The following is a 14,910-nucleotide window of genomic DNA, read 5'->3' on the forward strand; positions in this document are numbered from 1 at the left end:
GCCTTCTCCCCATACCCCCTCACTCCGCTATCCTTAAGAGCTCTATCCAGCTCTCTCTTGAAAGCATCCAACGAACTGGCCTCCACTGCCTTCTGAGGCAGAGAATTCCACACCTTCACCACTCTCTGACTGAAAAAGTTCTTCCTCATCTTCGTTCTAAATGGCCTACCCCTTATTCTTAAACTGTGGCCCCTTGTTCTGGACTCCCCCAACATTGGGAACATGTTTCCTGCCTCTAATGTGTCCAATCCCCTAATTATCTTATATGTTTCAATAAGATCCCCCCTCATCCTTCTAAATTCCAGTGCATACAAGCCTAATTGCTCCAGCCTTTCAACATACGACAGTCCCGCCTTTCCGGGAATTAACCTAGTGAACCTACGCTGCACGCCCTCAATAGCAAGAATATCCTTCCTCAAATTTGGAGACCAAAACTGCACACAGTACTCCAGGTGCGGTCTCACCAGGGCCCGGTACAACTGTAGAAGGACCTCTTTGCTCCTATACTCAACTCCTCTTGTTATGAAGGCCAACATTCCATTGGCTTTCTTCACTGCCTGCTGTACCTGCATGCTTCCTTTCAGTGACTGATGCACTAGGACACCCAGATCTCGTTGAACATCCCCTCTTCCTAACTTGACACCATTCAGATAATAATCTGCCTTTCTATTCTTACTTGGCAGTATGAGCCATCTGGCCTCCTCCCACACGGTAGCCATTTATAACTCTCGGTGCATGGCACACACTTTCACTTTGCTTTCCCTCAATTGTTTAAAAGTCACTTAAACAATTGGCCCTTTTTATGATTGTTTCACTTTCCGAGAGAATTCTTCAATGTGATTGATTAGCTGCCAAACCTGTCTGTTGGCCACATTGGCTCTGTTGACCAATCGTGTCAGGAAAGGTGAAATGCACACCACAGAGATTACTGGATCATTATGGGCAGCTTTCCTCAAAGTCAGGAGCGGAGTGCCATTGCTTCACTGCTGACCGAAAAATGTTGGCTCATACACGACAGCAATTTATCATTGTAAATTCCATTCACTGCACCATCCAAAAATGTAACAAGTGTTACAGTTATTTAAGATGAAAAGCCTACGCGAGACAGTTGAAATAGAGCTTTTCAATTAAATTTGAAATAGAATATAGTGAACAATCTATCATTTTAAAATATAATACATGCAACAAATGACATGCCCAACTCGATTCTGATGGCATATTTTTAATGTCACTATATCTATCAAATCACATGTTCATGGTATTCCAGCTTTTTAATTTTCCAAGTTTTTCCCCTTCCTGACTTAAGATGAGATATATTTCCAAGAGTACTGATAACATGCTGCTTTTGTATCCTGAACAATGGGGTTCCACAGGAGAGGTGTAGGACCATTCCTATCATCTCCTCCCACTCTACCCCGTTCTAAACTCCACCTCACACCCAATGTAGCATTCCAGATACAGGATGTGAACAAATTGTAGTCGAGTTGTGCACTGTGTCATTTTAAACACCAGAGTAACAAATGTTGATTTTCTCTTTAACCACAACCTAAAGAATCACTGCTTAATCAAATATGCTTTTTAAAAAAAATTTCATTGCCACCAGTTTGGGTAAGTTGTATCTTGAAATGTATTTCATGAACTAGCAGATTAGTTGGCTGGACATTAGTTCCATACCACCAGGTCATCCAACCCACTGTATCTGACTGTCCTCCAGTCAGGGTTACCTAATCACTTTAAGATTTATCAGTAGAAACAAGGAACTGCAGATGCTGGTGTACCAAGTAAAGACACAAAATGCTGGAGTAACTCAGCAGGTCATCCTGTACTGCTCCTCCAATCTTCTAGCTTTCTTTCCCTCCCACCCTTGAAATCAGTCTGAAGAAGGGTCGCAATCTGAAACATCCCTATCCATGTTCTCCAGGGATGCTGCTTGACTGAGTTACTCCAGCACTCTGCCTTTCATAGAACTTATCAGTGATATTTGAGATTGACTGATGGGTGTATTTTAAACCTCTTGCTTTCTTTCTGAAAATTCCATAGGAATACCAAGCAAGACAAATGTTTAAATGGGAGACAATTTTGGAATGAAGAGGACTTAAAAAATGTTAATCCAAGGGATAGAAGGAATCAAGCCATGGTAAGTCGTGCCTGGAAGAAAACAATGATTCTGGTACTGGGCACTTATTTTAAACGTGATCTGGTGGGTGCCATAAAGATATCTCTACCAGTATAGAAGAGTAAAATAAGTTACAGCCACAAAGACTGATTGTGCTGAATATTTCTTCATTAGGTTGCCAGTAGGGAGAACAGTTGAATATGATGGGAAATCAAATGCCAAAATCTACCATATGATTCCGATCAGTGCCTCAGTTTTCCTTCCCCAAATTGAACTGGAAAGATCTTGACGTGTCCATTTCCCTGTTTTGTAATGTCAGCCACACTGATGTCCTGCATCTGCCAAAAATTTACTTCCCTTAAATCACTTCAGATATCACTCACCTTGGATCTGACAGAAGTCCGGCTGCCTATTTCATCACCCCAACTTTCCTGTGAGGTAGCCAGAAAGTTAGCTGCTATTTTGCAGAAGGAAACCCCAATCACACTCTTAGTTTCTCAACCTAACCAAGAAGATGGGTCTGTATTATCCTCCAAGTCTCCAACCCCTTTCTGCTTTTCATAGAGGCAACCATGTTCCACTTCCCATAGGATTCAACATGATTCCCCCTACTAGTCACATCTTCCACATTCCCACCTCTTTCTGCTTTCTGTAGAGTTCATCTTAATCCTACTTACTACCTGTCACATTTTCCTATCCCCGCCCCTTTCTGCTTTCTGTAGACCCAACTCCACAACTAATTTGTTTGCTCGTTCCTTCCTGTAATGGCAACTTCCAGACTTTTCCAGTGACTATTTTTTCCATTGCCATTACTACACAGGGAGTCGGAGTGGTCTTCAGCAAATCCAACAGAACAGATCTTCCGGTTGTTTTTTCCAGTTTAATTAGTTGTTTATTGAAGTAGTTGTACAAACAAGGAAATGAACATACCAGGCTTTACTTATTTCACATACAAGTCGTAGCTGGCTGCTCTTACCCTGGTCTGGTCCCAGGTCTCAGGTCTTTCCATTCGATGGTCTATCAAGTCAAGTCTATTTGTCACATACACATAAATGTGCAGTGAAATGAAAGATTACCCACAGTCCAACAACAAGAACAATAAAAATAAGCAATAACACACACAATCAAACAAAAAGAAACATCCATCACAGTGAGTCTCCTCCAGTCACCTCCTCACTGTGATGGAAGGCCAGAATGTCATTTCTCTTCCCCTACCGTCTTCTCCCGCGGTCAGGCTGTTGTAGTTGCCACGTTCCAGGCCGCGCCGGATGGTGAAAGGTGCGCAGCGGGTCGACCCAAGCCCCGCGATCCGGGGCGGGCGAAGATGCCGCCACTGCCGCTGCACATCGGGGCTCCTAACATTGAAGCCCCCGCCGGGCAGAAAAAAATCCTGCGACCTATTTCAGGCCTCGCCGGACGGTGAAAAGTCCGCGGCGGGCCGACCCAAGCCCCGCGACTCGGGGCAGGCAAAGACGCTGCCGCTGCCGGAGCTCTCGATGTCGGCCCCCACCCAGGGGGCTGCGAGCTTCCGACGTCCACGCGGCCGGAGCCTCCACAGGTCTGTACCCATGTCTGGTAAGAACTGTATGCTCTCCCTCCCTGTATCTGGCCACTCCCGGTCCCTTATGCCCATATATATATATACACTATCCTGTGCATCTAATGACCGCCCCCAAGTGTTCAAAATAATACGGCAAGATATATCTAGACAAAACAATATAATATGCCAACAGTAGCTAATCTAAACATAAATGGCTCCTACACTTCCCATCCAACCCATCCCCTTCCCACGCATTTTCCACTTCAGCCGCAAGAGACGTGACTACTGTCTGCTCCTCTCTCACTTCCATCCAGGGAGTCCTTCCAGGTGAGACAGAGGTTCATGTGTACCTCTTCCAACTGAGTAGATTGCATTTGATGCTTTTAATCGGCAAGACCATCTGTAGATTAAGTGACCATTTCACCAAATCTTGTGCGCTCTGTCCACCAAAGCTGCTGGATCTCTGAATTGCTGACCATTTTAACTCCTCTTCCCATTCTCATACGGCCCTTTTTGTCCTGGCCTCCACTATCACCAATGAAGCCCACACAAACTCGAGCATCTGACAACGCAATGGTATGAACTTTGAATTTTCCAAATTTCAAGTAACATCCCCATATCCCTTTCTTGTTCCCTTGCTCTCCCCCACCTGAACCACTGAATTACTCCAGCATTTTGTTCCTTATTTCCAGAAAGTTGATTGTTAAGCATGAGTTGCACTTTTACAGGCTACAGAACAATGGAAGTATGATCTGATTGTCAAGCAGGAAAAGGGAGATTGTGTCGGGGAGTGATCTCAGGGAGTGTGTGATTTAATACCCAGATGCCATTGTGTAGAGGGATGGGAGCATTGTGTCTGATAGCAATATCATGTGAGCAGGAATGTTTGGCTCAGGCAGTTATCTGCTTCAATGAGGCTGTCCTAACTCTCTCCAGTTGACAGATTTTTGAGGCATGCAAAATCCAAATGTCCAACCTTTAATGTGGAAAGCAGCTCATATCTGAGGTTAGCAGCATTTAAACTCTAACAATTCATCGAATGACAACAAACGGACAAATGGACCCTTGTTCCTAAAAGCTGAATGTTGGTAAGTTAGAGGTTGTTTAGGTAGGAGTTCCGATTTTTAATTCAACCATTTTGAATGGTAAAATTTGATTGATCATCTTGAAAGACAAGGCAGACACAAAATGCTGGAGTAACTCAGCGGGTCAGGCAGCATCTCAGGAGAGAAGGAATGGGTGACGTTTTGGGTCGAGACACTTCTTCTGTGATGTCAGGGGAAGGAATAGGACAAAGATGGGATGTGGTAGGAGACAGGAAGACTAGTGGGAGAACTGGGAAGGGGAGGGGAAAGAGAGGGACAGAGGAACTATTTGAAGTTAGACAAGTCAATGTTCATACCACTGGGGTTTAAACTACCCAAGCGAAATATGAGATGTTGTTCCTCCAATTTGCGCTGGGCCTCACTATGACAATGGAGGAGGCCCAGGACAGAAAAGTCAGATTGGGAATGGGAGGGGGAGTTGAAGTGCTGAGCCACCGGGAGATCGGGTTGGTTAAGGATGACTGAGCGAAGGTGTTGAGCGAAACGATGGCCGAGCCTGCGCTTGGTCTTGCCGATGTAGAGAAGTTGACATCTAGAACAGCGGATACAATAGATGAGGTTGAAGGAGGTGCAGATGAACCTCTGCCTCACCTGGAAAGACTGTTTGGGACCTTGGATGGAGTTGAGGGGGGAGGTAAAGGGACAGGTGTTGCATCTCCTGCGATTGCAGGGGAAAGTGCCCGGGGAAGGGGTGGTTTGGGTAGGAAGGGATGGGTGGACCAGGGACAATAGACAATAGACAATAGGTGCAGGAGTAGGCCAAACAGCAATGATATTCAGGATCGAGCCTGGGTCTCTGGCGCTGTGAGGCAGCAGCTCAACCACTATACCGCTGTGCCTCCCTTATTCTATTTGTTGATCACTGCCTTTCTTATATTGGAGGGTCCACTATAGCAACAACACACTGGCATTGCTCACAATGCTTTTAGAGGTCATATTCGGAAAGTGTCTGCTGTTGCCTCAATGGTATAGGGTGACTCCGTACCCACTGCAATTCCCTGCAGTGCCACACTGGAGCAGTTGTGACCCTATACCCATCTCATTGCTCATACGTATGAAGAAGTTTGCAAAAAGTAGCAAACACTGCCCAGTCCATCACGGGTACTGACTCCCCCACTATCGAAGGGATCTACAGGAGTCACTGCCTCAAAGAGACGGCCAGCATCATCAGAGACCCACATCACCCACTACACTCTCATTTCACTCCTGCCATCTGGAAGGTATAGGAGACTGCAATGTCCAGGTTCAGGAGCAGACAACCAACAGGCTATTAAACACATTAAGCTCCAAATTACACAGACTTGGGAGCTTTGTTTTTGTCTTTGCACTAACATATGCATATAACTTCTTTTGTTCTATTATAGTGTTTACAGAATAATATGTTGACATATCTGTTATGTTGCTGCGAGTAAGAATTTCATTGTTCTATTTTGGGTCATATTCCAATAAAACACTCTGGACTCTTGACTCAATGGACTAGAGATAGTATTTCAAACATTTGCCCACCACTGCCCCCTGCAGTATTTAGTTGAGGTTAGAGATACGGCGTGGAACAGGCCCTTTGACCTGTGGTCCTGCTGAATAGGATCACTCAGACAGACTGACCATGATCTTTTCATCTGCTTCAGAAGTGTTTAAAAAAATCTCAGCATTTTTTATTTATTTAAGTGTGACAAGTATAAATATTTATTGATTTGGATATTTCCAGCAGTGTTCAGCCTATCTCTAAGTTGCATTAGGCTTACTGTCTCTGATTAAACCAAGATTACCATGTCTACTAATAACGAGTAGGACTGCACTCATTTCCCTTGTCTAAGTAGGATTTATGCTCAGGACCTCTATCATTTAAATCCTTTGCGTCAATAGTCCCCAGCTTTAATCTCGGCACTGGCAAGAAACGTGTTGCCTGTAGATAGTAACTAGCTTTGTCACTCATTCAGTTTCTGTCCACGCTTATAATTAATGGAATGGAATGGAATACTTTATTGTCACATGTGACTAGGCACATTTGCTGCATACCCAATGTATACAAATAGCAGCCACCTACGGCGTTAATAAAGTTACAAAGCACGCCGGCTCCTCCTTTTGTTCCCCCACCACCACAGGGGTTCCCCCATGCCGGTCCCCATTGCCCTTTGTTCTCCCACCCTCCCCAATTATCCATTGTTCTCCCCCTACCTCACTCACGCCAATCCCCCCACGCCGGGTCCTCCATTGTTCTTCCCCTCCCCCTCACAACGGTCCCCCCACGCCGGGTCCTCCATTGTTCGTACCCCCCTTCACGGTGGTCCTCCACGCTTTCATCAACTGTCAACCATGGGTCGACCCGTGAGGCATCGCTACCGCCGCACGGTTTCACCACCATCGAGGCCCCATCGTCGCGAGTGCCCTCACCGCTGTCGACGCCCCACTTCACGCCTCCGTGGTGCCGACCCATGCCCCAGCCGCGGACTCCGTGAGGTTCGGCTCCTCCGTCCGACCCGCGAGGCCCCGGCCGGGCCCGACCTGGGCTTTTACGCACCGATCCGGGAAGCATTGGGACCGCGGCGCGTCAATAAAGGCGCGTTCCCAGTCCGCAGCCGCGGCCCATCGGGAATGCATTAGTGTTTAACAAACTCATTCATGTCAATTAAGGACAGTTAGTTTTTAGTGCTTAAGGTTTCATCAGATTATATTTTCACAATGTTTCTCTGAAAAGCAAGTTTTAAGTTAAAACTAGACCAAATGGACCCGTTGGGCCCAAACCTCTCCTGCATTGGTGCAGAACCCTCTCCTCCCTCCCCCTCTTGCACCCATCCCCCCTCCTCTCTCCCCCCCTCCCCCACCACCCTCTCCCTCCCCTCCCCCCTCCTCCACACTCCCCCTTCCCTCTCTCCCCCCTCCCCCCCACCGTCCCCCCTCCCTTCCCTCCCCTTCCCACCTACTCCCCCCTCCCTCGCTCCTTCCCCTCCCCTCTCCCTCCACTCCCTCCCCTCCCCTCCCCCCACTCTCCCCCTCCCCTCTCCTCCCCTTCCCCTTTGTCCCCTTCCCCTCCTCCCACTCCATCCCCCTCATCGTCCCTCGTCCCCCTCTCTCCCTCTCCCCCTCCTCCCTCCCTCATAGATAGATTTAAACTTTAAAATGTGAATAACTTTAAAAATATAACACCGATTTCAAAGAAACTTCTTCCATTTGCACCAAAGGGATGACGGTGAGTAAGGTGGGCCAAAATTGTCACGCTATCATGTACCGTTTTGGCTGTGGTTCAGGGCCAAACAAACAAACAAACGACAGTTTTAGTACATAGATTAGGATGTTTTTAAATTCCATTTCACAATGTGAGTATTGAATTTTGAACATAGATTTTTCATTAGTCAGTTACGTATCACATCTGCCTCAACCTGCAAAGATTCATACATTCTAATCTAAAAAGTACTAAGCTATGACATCGAGTCAGTTGATACATTATCATGAAGACGATTCCTCAAAAATGTCCTTGGATTATAAACCGTTGTCATGAAAATGAGCTTTATAATTTGAGGTCCAGCTGTTCCTTTGTTAACATCAATGTCATAAATATATGAAAAGAGAAATCCAGGTGTTGATGTACCAAAATTGATCAGTCATGTCAGGAGAGTCGAGAGGCATGTTTCCTGCGAGAGAAAAACATGCTGCGTGAAGAGTTTACACCTATAATGTGGTCATGAAAATCAAACGCCAGCATTACAATTCTCAGTAGACGAACTAAGCCATGACAACAATACAACAGTAACTTTCATTTGTGTTTAGCTGTGGCAGAGGAGCATTGGACAGCTTTTGGGTCAGAAGTCCATATCTTTGGCCCTGGCTGGTTGAAGGCATAGCGATGGGTGTTCTAGGGTTAAAGCAAGGACCTACACAAGAAGCCAGAACCAGACAGGGCAAACTCTTAGGAGTGATTGGGATGGGGAATATTAACAGAAATAGGGAGGGGGAATAAGACAAGAGGCTGTGTAGATCAGCAAGCACTGAGCCAACAACGATTGATATGAATTAAGTAGTGGCACTGAAGCTCGGAAATTTACCATTTACATTCTGGCAGCCTCAGACTTCCCACGAAGCGTCATAGAGGCACACTGCTTCTTTTAGGTAAATTCATACATCTGACTTTTTTTGCTGTACGTCAAGCTCTCCTTCGACCTTTCCAACAGGTTCATCTCCAGTTTCCCCCTCAGTTCCTCCCTCTGCCTCTTCATGTTTCAATTCGGGACTAACTAATATTGCCCCTCAATTTAATTTGACTTCCCTCATCCTCTCCTCAACTCAGGAATTAAGACCAGCCTACATCCGCTATGATCATGTTCATTTCCTTGTGTTCTTGCGTGTTATCCGCCAACAGCTTGTACGACAATTCTTTGTCCACTATTTCATTGGAAATGTGCCCTGCTTAAAATAAATCAGTTTAAATAGACAGAAGGATATCATATGAGAATGTTAAAAGTTCCCGTCCAAATATCATCAGTAATATTATAATACAAAAGTAACAGGTGCCTCGAGGTGACTTTGAGGATATAATCCAATCCTTCATCAAGGATTCTATGGTCGTTGCAAATTGCTTAATCTTTGGTGCCCTGGTTCGTGACCTCATTTGAACTTCACCATTAAATACCTGCTCTGTAATAACATTTTATAAATATGTAATAGTTTAACAAAATCACTTCTGCTTATATTGTTCAGTTTTATAATTGTTATTATTTTTTTAATCCACTGTTTGTAGCAATTTAAGGCCTTCCCATACCTAAAGTTTGTTTTTAAGACTGTCCATGTCCATTCCTTGTACATCAATATGCAGGAACGAACTGCAGATACTGGTTTAAATCGGAGATAGAGACAAAAGGCTGGAATAACTCAGTATCTCTAGAGAGAAGGAATGGGTGACATTTCAAGAGTTATGGGTCTGAAGAAGGGTCTCGACCCGAAAAGTCACCCATTCCTTCTCTCCAGGGATGCTGAGTTACTCCAGCATTTTGTGTCTATCCTTGTACATCAATAGTATTTTGTATTAATGTAGTGCCTTTAGCAAAGTAAGGTGTTCCAAGACAATTGTGTCAGGACAGAGAGAGTCAAATGTAAATGTTGTAAACAATAGATATGTGCTAGTAATGTATGCCATTCTTAGGATTTAAAGCACCTCACTGCTTTAAGAAGTAAACAACTGGAGGAGATTGTACACATTGATTCAAATTATATTTGTTTGTTCAGGATGAGTGCCGTATTATCTACATTGGGAAGTTAGCCTACAATATAACTCCAGCAGAATTAAAACGTCGTTTTGAAGTTTTTGGAGAGATCGAAGAATGCAAGCTACTGACTCATGATCGGGGGTAAGAAATTTACTGAAGTCACGACATATTTACGTGTATCTCATATTTTTAAGTAACACCATGTCTTGTCCATTCTTAATTGTTTTAATGTAACTTTTTAAATTCACAGTGTTCAGTGTGGATTTATTGCGTATCGCTATAGTGAGGATGCTGCTTCCGCTCTCAAGAATGGGCATAAATTGCAGAAACGGAGTGAGCCTGCATTGCATTTATATTATGGAGGGCCCAGGCAATTCTGCAAAGCCAATTACACTGACCTGGGTAAGGATCGACTGAAACTTTTACTTCACTGTGTATGGTCTTTGCAATTCACCTCTGTCAATAAGCTTGATTTGTGATGTTGATCAGGACAAAACTGACAACTACATCCCACTGAGAAATGCATAATCACGTGGATATTCACTGGAGCTCGTTGTCAGTATGTGTGAGGAGTGAATTGCAGATGCTGGTTCACACCGAAGAAAGGCACGAAAGGCTGGAGTAACTCAGCGGGACAGGCAGCATCCCTGGAAAAAAAGGAATAGGTGACATTTCGGGTCGAAACCCATCTTTAGACGTCGACCTGAAACGTCACCTATTCCTTTTTGCTAGAGATGCTGCCTGACTCACTGAGTTACTCCAGCATTTTGTGTCCAGCTCATCGTCAGTGTTCGATTTATTTAGGTTTGCCTGGTAAAGTGCACTTGAGGCTACCACCACTGTCTCCTGCCAGAGCGAGCATTTCCCCGCAGAGCAGAGAAAGTATACGTTTTATGTATCCTGGGATCCGACTCAGTGCTATCCCACATAGCAGTGAGTCATTGTACCGTTCTTGGTCCTCCAGCCCAAACATTCATAGTTGCACACCTCCTTGTACATTAAAAAAAAGCGCATCTACCTGGGCTATGCACTGATGTGTCAGAAACCTGCCACACACACCTGCCCTCCCCGCTGCCGTGCTGGGATCCTGGGTGCCTGGAATTTGGCTCAAACCCAGCAACGTGTCACACCACAGCACAATGTGGAGAAGCTGCCTGCTTTTATTAGATGTGAGAATCACTGTCTCTCCTTCTTGGCTGCACAGCTCTGCCAAGAGATTTCTTGAAGGTAACAAGCTCAGCAGCCAACGAACATCATCAACCACAGAGAAATGTCTAGGTGGGTTCGGCAAACTGCATTTGTGCCAACATCCTGGCACAGTTTTGCCACTGGTAATCCATCTCTTTGTGTTACCGTTGATTTCACAAACAAGCTCGTTTTTGGGCACACATCCCCCCAGCGGGCGAGATAACTGTGTCTATGTTCAATATCGCTTTATATTTGACTTCACTACTGTGTGTCTCTCCCTTCTACTCCTAAAATCCGAGGCAATTCCAATACCTTGACTAATTCTCCTGAAGACCTATCAAATGGAAAAATCACAGCTTTTATTATCAAAGCTGCCACAGCCAGACATAAAAACAGCTTTTTTTCCATGAGCAGTAGCCCTGCTCAACAACCAAAAGACTGTAGCCTCCTTTTGCTCTGGCATTTCCACCCTGAAGAAAGGGTTCTGACTGTCTATCCCATCTATGCCTCTCATACTTTTATATGCTTCTATTAAGTCTCCCATCAACCTCTGACGTTTCAGGTAAAAACAATCCAAGTCTATCTACCCACTTTGTGTCGCTGAAACACTCGAACCCAGGCAGCATTCTGGTAAATCTTCACTGCACCCTCTCCAAAGACTCCACATCTTTCCTGTAATGGAGCGACCTTAATTGCACATAATACTCAAACGCAACCTCAGAATAAAAGGATGTTCCTTTAGAAAGGAGATTAAGGGGAATTTCTTTAGTCAGAGGGTAGTGAATCTATGGAATTCATTGCCACAGTTGGCTGTGGAGGCCAAGTCATTGAAGAAGGGTCTCGACCCGAAACGTCACCTATTCCTTCTCTCCAGAGATGCTGCCTGACCCGCTGAGTTACTCCAGCATTTTGTGTCTACTTTCGATTTAAACCAACATCTGCAGGGTTTTTTTCCACCAAGTCATTGGGTATCTTTAAAGCAGAGATTAACAGATTCTTGATGAGTATGGGTATCAAAGGTTAAGGAAGAAGGCAGGAGATTGGGTGGAGAGGGAAAGATAGATCAGTCATGATTGAATGGCAGGGTAGACTTGATGGGCCAAATGGCCTAATTCTGCTCCTATGACTGATGACTAATCATGACTTTCTGACTTTTATATTTAATCCCCATAGGAATGAAGGTGAGCTTAACATATGCCTTCTTTACCACCCCATCTACTTGTGCTATCATGTGAACTTGGACTCTAAGATCCCTCTGCTTTTAGGGCCTTACCATTAACTGTATACCCTTTCCTTACATTCAAAATCCCAATGTGCAGCCTTCCATTTGCTGACCTGCTGCTCTCTCTGGTTCTCACCCCACCTGCCATTCTAGTTGAAACCCTCCCGAGTAGCACTAGCAATCCTCCCTGTAAGGAGGTTGGTGCCCCTCCAGTTCAACTGCAACCCGTCCCTCTTGTGCAGGTCACCTCAGCCCCAGAAGAGATCCCAATGGTCCAACAATCTGAATCCTGTCCCCTGCACCAACTCCTCAGCATTCAACTGTCCCATCTTCCTATTGCTAACCCTCACTAGCATGCGGCACCAGTAGTAATCCAGAAATTACCACCCTCAAGAGCTTGCTTAACTCCCTATATTCATTCTGCAGGACCTCATCCCCTTTCCTACTGATGTCATTAGTTAAATAGTTCAATGTCAAACAATTCTGCATCCAAGCCTTTGCAGTCGTATTTTGAACTTTGCATACCCATAAAGTAATGACTTTGATAATTAAGGGTTCATTACAGTGCAAATTTTTCACCTTAGATTTGGTTTGTGAGTCACTGAATGTTCTATTACACTTCACAGAGAATGCTGGAATAGTTTGTGCATACTTAAATGCATTTTGTCCTCACTGGCAATTACTAAATGAACATCTTTAACAAATCGTTCATCTGTGAAGAGAGTGATCGTGCCCATTACTCGTATTGAAATTCTTTTGAATACATGGACAGAAACCTGGAATTGCAGTTGTCCCTGTAAAATATTATAATGAACAGATATTGTGTCGAAACAACCATAATTTGTTCGGGAACAACATAATCCTGAGTTTATTGAAATGCTTGTTTTACAACACAGAAGTAATACTAAACTCAAAATGTCCCGGTTAAATTTAGATTCCAGTGCTGAAGACTTGGACCCTGCACCAATGAAAAGCAAGTATGACACTATGGATTTTGACAGCTTATTGAAAGAGGCACAGAAAAGCCTGACTAGGTAACAGCCTTACATCTTATTGCCTGCAGAGGATGCCAAAATACCTCAACCAAGGCACTTTTCATTTGTTTACCTCTGTCCATTAGAACAGGACACTCATCCTTTAACAGTGAAATCAAAATGAAGTTTACATGAACTAAGCTGCTTCTGTCTGTGATTCTTTGGTAGATGTCAAATGTCACAAGTTTGGGCAGTTTGGTGGAACTACTGCTCCTTGGTTGTTGTGTTCCCATAAGTAAACATAAAATCAATAGTGGAGTTGCAGCTGTGTTCACCACTTTTAATGTCTGTAGTTTGGGATACAGTGTTAGTATAATGGGAATTGGGGTTATACACTCGGGTATTTTATGTGTTTTATGTGCTGCATTTTAAAATGTAATAGTTTACATGTATCAAAGCGTTTTCTGTTGTAATTTATTGTGTGCTTCCATTGTTTCAACTATGCACTGTAACTGTAGCCTTGCCTTTTCAGTCCTGAAATTTCCTAACCAGAAATGTTTACATGTAATATTATAGACTTTACTATCATTATAGTGAACTAACATATCTAGATTGACAGAGCTGTACTGTAAGTCATTGAATAAGTGCATATCAAGGAAAAAATTTATAGCTGGGTGCATGGGTGATTATTCCATTAAATGGTGGGATCATCAGAATGTTATAACTACCTGATGAAAGTAGGTTATTCTAAAATCATACACGGACACAAATGAAGAAATTGTTTTATTATTTAAGTATGTTCAGTATGTGTGCGATTAATTTTTAAATGTATACGTGGGAAGGTATGGGGAGTTCAGATAAAAGTTTGATTATTTCTTTCAATTTTTTTAATTTTTGGAATGCCTAACTTGTTTCATTAATGTTTTATAATTAGATTTTTTCAGGCAGTTAAAATACGGTTCACTTTTGGTAATCTAATGTACTTTATTTATGATCTTAAGATTGAAACTTTGGAACCTTATACCTTTCCACATTAGCTTTAAGTGTGATTAAATAGGTCTCTAGCTTCTAAGCAAATGGCATATTATGTATTTTTAAACCATATCTTATAGTTTCTTAGAGAGTAATTCAAAATCACAGACTGTATTAAACATAATATTTTAATGTCTTGTAAATACGTTGAAACCCTCTCAAAGCCCCTTCAAAGCACTTGTTTACATTAATAAAATCGCAGAATGTAACCACGTTCTTTTAACAATTGTATTTTATTTTTCGGTATTTCAATGATTTGCCACTGAATAAAAATAGCAATAAAATGATGTCGGAATGGAGTTCCTTTTTGCAATTATTGTTTTTTCTGACTCACACCTAAATCCTGCAATTGAAAGATTGAAAATTAATTATTTGTCCTCTGACAATGCAAAATAAATATGGGACGGCTTTACAGTTGCACTCAGATTTAGATTGGCAATCTTTCTATTTTGAACATTTGTAAAGTGTTTGTTATTTAACCTTCACACCCTACACCGACCTGTTAGTCTGCAGCTGTAATTTCCCAATGAT

The 14,910-nt window shown here is 43.4% G+C and overlaps 1 protein-coding gene across 3 annotated transcripts in view; it reads left to right on the forward strand.

Annotated features, from left to right (window-relative positions):
• ppargc1b (peroxisome proliferator-activated receptor gamma, coactivator 1 beta) overlaps positions 1-14,636 on the forward strand; it is a 132,552-nt gene extending 117,916 nt beyond the window's left edge. For all 3 annotated transcript variants that reach the window (XM_078411562.1, XM_078411564.1, XM_078411563.1), the window contains 4 exons: positions 2,041-2,137; positions 9,983-10,104; positions 10,214-10,365; positions 13,308-14,636. In XM_078411562.1, coding sequence (XP_078267688.1) covers positions 2,041-2,137; positions 9,983-10,104; positions 10,214-10,365; positions 13,308-13,411 — 475 coding nt within the window. In that variant the 3' untranslated portion in view covers positions 13,412-14,636. The remainder of the gene's footprint in view (positions 1-2,040; positions 2,138-9,982; positions 10,105-10,213; positions 10,366-13,307) is intronic.
• Positions 14,637-14,910: the final 274 nt, after the last annotated feature.

This window comes from Rhinoraja longicauda, chromosome 14 (assembly GCF_053455715.1).
Source record: "Rhinoraja longicauda isolate Sanriku21f chromosome 14, sRhiLon1.1, whole genome shotgun sequence".
Lineage (NCBI taxonomy): Eukaryota > Metazoa > Chordata > Chondrichthyes > Rajiformes > Arhynchobatidae > Rhinoraja > Rhinoraja longicauda.